General features: G+C 35.5%; 1 protein-coding gene across 1 annotated transcript; it reads right to left on the reverse strand.

Annotated features, from left to right (window-relative positions):
* Positions 1-2,739: 2,739 nt before the first annotated feature.
* LOC140772415 (uncharacterized) lies at positions 2,740-9,768 on the reverse strand. The gene is made up of 3 exons (XM_073114477.1): positions 9,695-9,768; positions 4,153-4,223; positions 2,740-3,687 (listed from the first exon to the last, which is right to left on the reverse strand). The coding sequence occupies exons 2-3, from the start codon at positions 4,219-4,221 to the stop codon at positions 3,097-3,099; spliced, it is 660 nt and encodes a 219-aa protein (XP_072970578.1). The 5' UTR covers positions 4,222-4,223; positions 9,695-9,768; the 3' UTR covers positions 2,740-3,096.

Raw genomic sequence — 9,768 nt, forward strand, 5'->3', positions numbered from 1 at the left:
CATAAGTTGTAAATGGGTTTTTAAGACTAAAAAGATCTCATTAGGCAATATTGAGAGATACAAGGTGAGACTTGTTGCTAAGGGATTCACTCAAAAAAAAAGGAATTGATTACATTGACTTTTTCTCTTGTATCTAAGAAAGATTCCTTGAGAATTATATTGGCATTAGTAACCTATTTTGATCTTGAGTTACAACAAATGAATGTAAAAACAACATTTCTTAATAGAGATCTAGAAGAGGAGGTTTATATAGGGATGAAAACGGGTCGGATTAACTCCGACCCAACTCGCAATTTGACCCGATTCGGATACGGATAGAATTTTTGAAAAAAATTCGGATACGGTTCGAATATATTTTCGGATTCGGATACGGATATCAGATATCCGTTTACCCGCATATTTTTTTAAATGATTTACAGTTTTTAGTTTGCTTATTTAAATAGTAAATATTAATATTATTACTAATAATACTTTATATATTATTTATAGAGATTAATTTCTCTAATTTTATATATTTGACATACAAAAAAATTATTTGTTGTAAAACTCTTAATAATTTTGTGTTAATTATATCTAAATAAAATATTATAATTATTTTAAATTCAATCAATATCCATTTAAGATCTGATCTTTTATCCGAAAATTATCCGTATCCGTTTAGTTAGGATATGGTTTTAGATTTTACTATCCGTCCAATATCCGTATCCGGACTAAAAATATGGATCCGGATATGGGTTGAGCATTTGGTTTGTAAGCTTAAGAAATCCATATACGGTTTAAAGCAAGCATCCCGTCAATGGTATTTTAAATTTTATGGGATAATTTCTTCATTTGGATTTGTTGAAAAGCCCATGGATCAATGCATATACTAGAAAGTTAGTGAGAGTAAGATGTGTTTTCTTATTCTATATGTGGATGATATTTTACTTGCAACTAATGATAATGGTTTGCTTCATGAAGTGAAACAATTTCTCTCTAAAAATTTTGATATAAAATATATGGGTGAGACGTCTTATGTCATTGGCATTAAAATTCATAGAGACAGACTTCGAGGTATTTTAAGTCTGTCTTAGGAAACCTATATTAATAAAGTTTTAGAGAGATTTTGGATGAAAGATTGTTCACTGAGTGTAGCTCCTATTATGTTAAGTTTAATTTAAACCAATGCCTGAAGAATGATCTTGAGAGAGAACAAATGAAGAACATTCCATATGCTTCTGCTATTAGAGATAAAATTTATAAACTTAGCTTTAAAGGAAGTGTCAAATAATAATAATAAAAAATACCCTTTTGCTTTTACTATCACTCCCTATTGTATAAATATTTGTCATTTGACCTGTGTGTTTTGCTTAAAATGCTTTAAAAATGCATTGTTGTTAGTTTCTTTTGTAACCAATTTTCTTTTAACCCAATTTATTATGGTCTAAACGTTTCCCTCTCTTATTAGTAACATTTATAATACTTAGAATGTTTTCTCATTGATTAGATGAAAGTTTTCTCATTGATTGAAATGAAAGTTTTCTTATTGATTAAGATAAAAGTTTTCTTATGAGATGAACGTTTATTTTCGATATAGTAACTTATACCCATAATGCTTGATGGGAGCTAGGCTATATATAGTGGATTTGGTCCCTAAGTTTATTCACTCAATTTAGAAAAGTCACACTATCAAACTAGAGTATTTGAGAGCTTAGAAGATCCAAAGCTAAGGTGAGAAAAATCATAAGTTTTGAAGTGTGAATTTGAACACCAATGGCCGAAGGTATGATGATCTTTTGAGAGTTTAGTTTTCGATCATTTATATAATTTAATTCCGTATTTTGGATCGTATTCTTTTATTCTAACATCTTTTGCAATCAATTATCAAGTAGATGAGTTAAAATAGCTATAAATATTTTTTTTTTGTATGGATGAGTTAAAATAACTATAAATGTTAGAGATGAGTTAAAGTAACTGTTGAATAACTTTAGTACTGTTGAATAATTCTGTTTTAGATTAAGGTAAAAATAAATGGAAATAAATGTTTTCTTAAAGCTCTTAGTTCACTTTAGAAATATTTTTTTTTCTTATTATGAAATACAATACTTTATTCTGGAATAACAGCTGCATATCATAATAGCTGCATTTAAGAATACAAACATTATTTATCAAAATTATATCCTATACCATATACTAAATTACTAATTTACCCTCAATATCTATCTCATCAATCGACTTTATATCAAATTAAAATATATTTATCATAATTTTTAAAAAATAAAATACTTTTTTCTCATTTATTTTATTTTATTTTATATCATATTAAAGATAATTATTACACTCTTATTTTATAATACTAGTGAATATAGGAATAGTTATTTCTAAAATAAATTCTTTATTCTGATAATAACAACTAGGAATTGCTATCTCCCTATTCTAACTAGGCCAAAATTATTGGAATAATCTCTATTCTGTTAGCTGCTATTAGGGTAAAACAAAATCAGATTATTTTTGAGGCATTTCTAGGAAGATGCAGAGGTCAAATAACAAATATTATACGGTAGAATACGGATAATAAAAAAGATAAAATATAGTGTGTTTTTGATAAATCTCCAAGTCCATAAGAATCTGCAGCAGTCAATCCAAGTAGTTATTTGAGCTAGACGGCTTTAACCTGAAGAGAGGAAACTACAATTTCTATTATTAGAGTATGAATAAATTCATCTTTCAATGCAATTATGTCCGAGGATCTAGAAGAAAACTAAACCGATTTTTCTGTATATTGGATAGTATATAAACAAATATTGTTTTGGTACATTTACTTTCAATCATCAATTTTGTACAAAATATGCACCTTTCATGGAGTTCAATTGATACTCCACTTAGCCAAAAAGAAAAAGAAATTACAGACCAAAAGTTCTTCCAATGTATGATAAGAACATGTTAAGAAATGGGATATGATCTGGGAAACAACCGTAAGTGTTGAATGTAGTACGATTTTCCATCTGCCACAGCCGTTAAAGATCTTCAGTTTTCTCAATAGATCAGCTGGCTGCCTTTATAAGCTCGTCTAATCTTGAACTTCTACTTCAGCTTCACATTATCAGTAGACAGATACTAAAATCGGACCCAACACCGGGTACACTGTGCCATGCAGTCACCCTTGCAGTCCACATTATAGCCTAGAACTTTGGGATTCCTTAGAAGAAGATTTCGAAGTGCTTTTCCTTTTATTCCCCACTCTCTCTCCAATGTGCTGATGTTTAACTTGACTTCCTCATCAAGGTTACACCCGAGGACTTCAGGGAATTTCTTGAGTAATTTGTAGAGATCATCATTTGAAAGGCCAAAACTTTTGATGTATTCAAGTACTTCACTTACAGATTCCATCCTTGGAACCTCTTTCCGTCTCTCTTCGCCCCAATAGGGTGAATGGGCCCATCCAAATGCTTTTTTAAGCATCACATCTGACTCCTCAACTGTAAAATTCAAACCACAGAGTATCTGTTTGGACGCTTCCCATGTTTTCTTCTCATCATCTTCCAGTACTGCATGCTGTGCTTGATCAACTGAAAGTATCTTCCACCCTCCTCTTGTAGATATTAAATTCTCAGATCGTTTTCTTACAATATATGGTAGGATATTAGTCCTAATTCCACATTTTCTGATAGGCAGTGCCAAATTTGATGTTGAAGTTGAAGCATCCTGCTGGAGGAAAAAATAGCAAACAGTACAATCAAATGATAAAATCTATCTGCAACAGATCAACTTGTTAGCATTGGTATTATGTTGAAATTAATGCGGTTACGCATCAATATGTTGAATCAGGCCCTTTTTCAAGTGCCTATCACTTTCCACAAAGGTGATAATCAGCAAAATCACTTCTTTAGGGGAGAGGAAAAAGTCATCAGATTTTCAAGGTAAACCAAAGGTTTTCCCAAGATCTCCTATTTCTAGTTTGATTGGCGTAACACCATGCTATATTTCAGCAGAACTTTCTCGCGTATTTATGATATTATATTACAATGGTGATATGCTATATACCTTCCATACAGTTGGGACTAACAGCTTGTTCTTGTTGTATATTATAAACTTGTATGCACCTCTGAATAGCAACAGAAGGGAGAACTAAAAGATTAAAACTGAGATGAAAAATTGAATGAAGCATCTTACAGATGAAAAGAAGCACAATGCAGAAGCTTCAAAGCTAAGTAAAGGCGAGGCTGATAATTTCACCAACATACCTACATGCAGAAATTAAGTCTGTCAGATAACTAATTCAAAAGAAGAAATAGAGATCTAAAATAATTCCTGAGGCAGCAGAGGAAAATATATGTACAATAGCAAGTCAGTTGAGTGGGCTTTCTTCTTGTATTCTCTCCTCTCTCCCTCTCTTCTTCTTTTCCTTGTTATGTTTAGCAATGATCACCACTAGAGGGATGGGCAACAGCTAGAAAAGCTTCTTCTAACTACTCTGTTACGATCCGACTATATAGGTTAAGTCGAGTTAAGTCGAGTCAAGTCAAATTAGTTACTTAGCTTTATCTTTCTATTTTGAATTTTAAATAAATCGGATAATCCGTATGTGAATCCGATCCGCTAGGGATTTTATTCCTATAAATAGGGGATTTTATTCCTATAAATAGGGGTGGACATAAGTTGATAATGATCATTAAGAGAAATCTGAGTTTAGCCAGTTATTATTTTCGTCCTTATCTTTTTACATTAGCCGTTAGATTGTTTTTATTTTCATGGGAGTAGATCATAACTGTAGATCCCTTACAAGCATCCAAACTCTAACCATCTCCTACTTCCAACAGCCACCCTACTATACAGCCGTCCACCACCACCCTACTACACGACCGTTCACCACCCTCCGAAGATCGCCACAACGTCGAAAATTACCGTTCTGCCCTCCCTAACATATCTCCACTATTTTATTTTTATCTTTTAATCCTGACCTCCGATTTAGGTGAAACCAAAGTTATTAGAACCATAACTCGTAAGGCTATCTCCTTCTAAATTTTCATAATCATCCTACAGACGGATCGTAAAACCCTTAGCGGATCAGATCCACATGCGGATTATCTGATTTATTTGAAATTCAAAACAGAAAAATAAAGCTAAGTAACTAATTTGACTCGACTCGATTCAACTTAACCCATATGGTCGGATCGTAACATACTCGAAAACTACTCTTGTGGTGACAATAATGACCGTTACCTCTATGCAAGGAACAAGAAGTTTTCTTGCAGATACATATAAAGAGTCTGATGTTTGATAACTTCCGCAATATATGACTACCTTAGTTCTCTGGTCCCACCTAGACTCCTGCCTATTGCCTAGATGCTAGGTAACCCCTTGATTGCCTGCCTACCGCCTACATTTTTTAAAACATTGTTTTCTACAAATTAGTACCAAACTAGCAAGAATACACAATTACAGTAAAATACTGCATATGAGGTTCTACACTTCTACTATCAGAAGAGATATTGATAGAGATAGAGCAAAGAGAAAAGTAGAAAACAAGCACAAAGTATAACAAGCCTATGAGGTTGACTTTATTTTGTACAACAATAGGCAAGGACAATTGGGAGGCTTGACTAGTAAATATGAAACACCTGCCACATAATACACGTGCCTCTTACATGGGTACCACGTGACCTGTTAGTCAAGTTTCTACACAATAACAAAATAAAGACCCTACATTTCTACAAATAATACAACAAAAGAAAACCCAAAATACCACAGGCCACAATAAGCCCCAAAATACATATCCATACAATTTAAATAGGGTAAATACCTACATGCCACAGTGAAATAGATAGGAACTTGAGGTCATCAACTAATCTGAAAATATTTCCACCGAAGGTGGTGAACACAAAGTCCAACAAGTATACACCTCTACAGTCTAAAAGTGGTATAAGGAAAGATGTCACAAAATATGCATGTATGACAATATGATCATAATAATGCATCCATGCAACATGTCTATCATGTCCATATCTACAACTCACATATAATAATAAGGAAATACCTGATGTGCATTGTTTAAACTATCAAATCCTTACTCTCATGCTCCCACAAAGCCATAGCCATAAATCATTATTATATGATCATCGAGCTATCCATTACATCATAAACACATGCTCACCAATCATCTCATACATCGAAGGGGAATAGACATCTAGCGGTATTATCGCCCGTACATGCCTAGCGATGCTGCATATAACTGATTGTTTATAGCCAACAAACTAAAGACCCTAGTCGTAAGCCCATATCTCCCTCTCTACAATCATCACCGCCCACAGCGGGATAGTCAAGAGCTCTCAGCTCATCAATGGATGCCATGACTATGCATCATTGGGTATCGCTAGGTCTAAGACTCCTACCTCTCAATCATAGTTTTATATCACCAGTGTCTAGTCTCTAACAGGGCAGTGTGATCACCTGAATGCCACTCAGGCTCACGATCTCAAGCGTAGACCATTTATCTCATAGACACTATACAATGAACTCTACCCTTAACTCTGGGTTGAGTTAGTGAAAGGCACTGCCTAGTTAAGATTTAACTACGTGGTAATACGTGCAAGTAGTACAATGATCAACATCATCAATCATATGATATGTGCATCAAGTTATCATACTTAGGTATGCACTAACAATCTATGAATAGCTATGAAGCAATAAAGTAAATATAATTATACTGAACAATAACTAAATATTTGCACACGTGTGATTTGTATGTCATGAATTCATAAAGTCAACATCACATCAATATACACTATTCCTAAACTACGGAGGATTTACTTGCCTGACAAGTTTTCAAGTTAATCAACTTCAATCGTGCCACGAATCATCTTTGCATAGCACAGAGTCCACTCGATGATAAAAGTAATAAAATATGAGCATAACAATTCTACCACTAAATAATTAAATAACTCTATTGACATCCAAAGGTTTGAGTAGGTCCATTCAAAATATTTTATCTTTATTAATCCAATAGAGTTGGTATATTAATTATGACGGTCTGACGCACTATTAACGATTATTAATATAATTCTCATCATATTTATCGTTCCACTAGTTAGTGTTGATTTAAAGTAAATAAAATATACCATATTGGGTTAATTTACTTTACTAAATATAGTCGCACGTCTAATATAGTAATCAAACTCCAATTAGAGAGAAACTCCTATTAAAGCAATTTGTAGTGGTACTCTCATCTATCGCCTCATTTATTAATATTAATTTATAACAATTACTATATCTAACAATACTATTATTTATCGATAATTAATATTAAGGCTCAAGTTTACCAACAATAATTAAATAACATGACTAAAGTAATTTAAAATAATTAGGGAGTAATTATTATACTTGGGCTACCTCAAAGCCCAAGAGTCTAACAAAAGTCCATCAGATTAGGCCCAAAGCCCTAAAGGAACTAAGCTTGTAATGCCTAAAAATCTCTTGGGCTAGACCGCAACCCAACCCAAACTACATGGGCTAGGCCGTAGCCCCACCCACCAAAACTTGGGCTAGGTTGCTTGCAGGCCAACCCACCACTTGGGTTGGGCCGCGCCCAATCCAAGCTCGAGATGGGCTGGGCTGCACCCAACCCAATCTCACAGCCAACCTCCCATCCTCACTAAGGCATGCCGAGAAGGAAAGGAGTGGCTGCCAGCAATTGCACACGTGTGATTTGTATGTTATGAATTCATAAAGTCAAAATCACATCAATGTTGCACTATTCCTAGACTATAGAGGATTTACTTGTCTGACAAGTTTTCAAGTTAATCAACTTCAACTGTGCCACGGATAATCCTTGCATAGCACGGAGACCACTCGATAATGAAAGTAATAAAACATGAGCATAACAATTTTGCCACTAAATAATTAAATAACCCTACTAACATCCGATATAGGTTTGAGTAGGTCTATCCAAAAATTCTTACCTTTATTAATCAATAGAGTTGGTATATTAATTATGACAGTCTGACGCACTATTAACGGTTATTAATATAATTCTCATCGTATTTACCATTCCACCAGTTATTGTCGATTCGAAGTAAATAAAATATACCACATTGGGTTAATTTACTTTATTGAATATAGCCGCACGTCTAATATAGTTATCAACTCCAATTAGAGATAAATTCTCATTAAAGCAATTCATAGTGGTACTCTCATCTATCACCTCATTTATTAATATTAATTTATGGTAATTACTATATCTAACAATACTATTATTTATCAATAATTAATATTAAGGCAAGTTTGCCAACAATAATTAAATAACATGACTAAATAATTTAAAATAATTAGGGAGTAATTACTCTACTTGGGCTACCTCAAAGCCTAAGAGTCCGACACTAGTCCATCAAATTGGGCCCAAAGCTCTAAAGGAACTAAGCTTGTAATGCCTAAAAGCCTCTTGGCTCAACCTAAACAACATGGGCTGGGCCGCAGCCCAACCCACCAAAACTTGGGCTGGGCTGTCTGCAGCCCAACCCACCACTTGGGTTGGGCCACACCCAACCCAAGACTGAGAAGGGCTGGGCTGCACCCAGCCCAGCCTCACAGCCAACCTCCCATCCTCACCCGAGGCATGCCGGGAAAGAAGGGAGTGGCTGCCGGCGATTGCCAACACCGACAGCCGGGCCACTCACCTACTGGCCCTTCTCTCCGGCCATGGAAAAGGCACAGGAGGTGCCGACCGGTGAGGAAGCACGATTTACATGGAGGGGAGAGCTCGATGGCGATGAGGGGAGCGGATCGGCGAGTCACCGGAAAGACCAATGAAAGACCTATGCTTAGGGGTGAAAACAGGTCGGATTAACTCCGACCCGACCCGCTATCCGACCCGACCCGCTATCCGACCCAATTCGGATCAGATTCAGATAAAAAATTTCTATCCGATTCGGATACGGATTCGAATACGGGTCGGATATATTTTTCGGATTCGGATACGGATATCGGATATCCGTTTACCCGCATATTTTTTAAAATGATTTACAGTTTTTAGTTTGCTTATTTAAATAGTAAATATTAATATTGTTACTAATAATACTTTATATATTATTTATAGAGATTAATTTCTCTAATTTTATATATTTGACATACAAAAAAATTATTATTGTAAAACTCTTAATAATTTTATGTTAATTATATATAAATAAAATATTATAATTATTTTAAATTCAATTAATATCGGTTTAAGATCCGATACTTTATCCGAAAATTATCCGTATTCGTTTAGTTAGGATATGGTTTTAAATTTTACTATCTGTCCAATATCCGTATCCGAATCTGTATCCGGACTAAAAATATGAATCCGGATATGGGTTGAGCACTATCGATCCGTATCGGATCCGTTTTCACCCGTACCCATGCTAGAAGGATGAGGAGGTCGAGGGGAGTGTGCACAGTGCACGAGTGGCCAGCTAGGGTGGCCGGCGGCAAGGGGAAAGGCTCCTCCATGGTCGCCGGCCATGGAGTTGGCCCACACCGTCGCCCAGGCTACGAGAGCTCCGAAGCAAGGTGCCAACGTCTCCCCCTTGCGGAGGTGAAGCTATAGGGGCCGGCGCGGTAAGGCACGAAGCCGCCGGCCGGCCAATCACCCGACGAGGCCGACGATGAGGAAGAAGGAAGAGAGAAGGTACTACCAAAATTATTAACCCAAATTAATCTCGTAAGCCGGAAGGAGACTTACTGACGAGTTGATCCACGGCGATGGCAAGCTCCGGCGACGCCTCGGCACGACGGGGAGGAGAAGAGAAGAATGGC

Source organism: Typha angustifolia, chromosome 12 (assembly GCF_048772165.1).
Source record: "Typha angustifolia cultivar Huaian chromosome 12, ASM4877216v1, whole genome shotgun sequence".
In the NCBI taxonomy this organism is placed as follows: domain Eukaryota; kingdom Viridiplantae; phylum Streptophyta; class Magnoliopsida; order Poales; family Typhaceae; genus Typha; species Typha angustifolia.

Excerpts from the sequence above, each read along its gene's own strand:
- LOC140772415 (XM_073114477.1), bottom strand. The coding sequence starts at position 4,221 with ATGTTGGTGAAATTATCAGCCTCGCCTTTACTTAGCTTTGAAGCTTCT. Across the intron at positions 3,688-4,152 it reads CATTGTGCTTCTTTTCATCT|CAGGATGCTTCAACTTCAAC; the intron begins GTAAGATGCTTC and ends TTTTTCCTCCAG.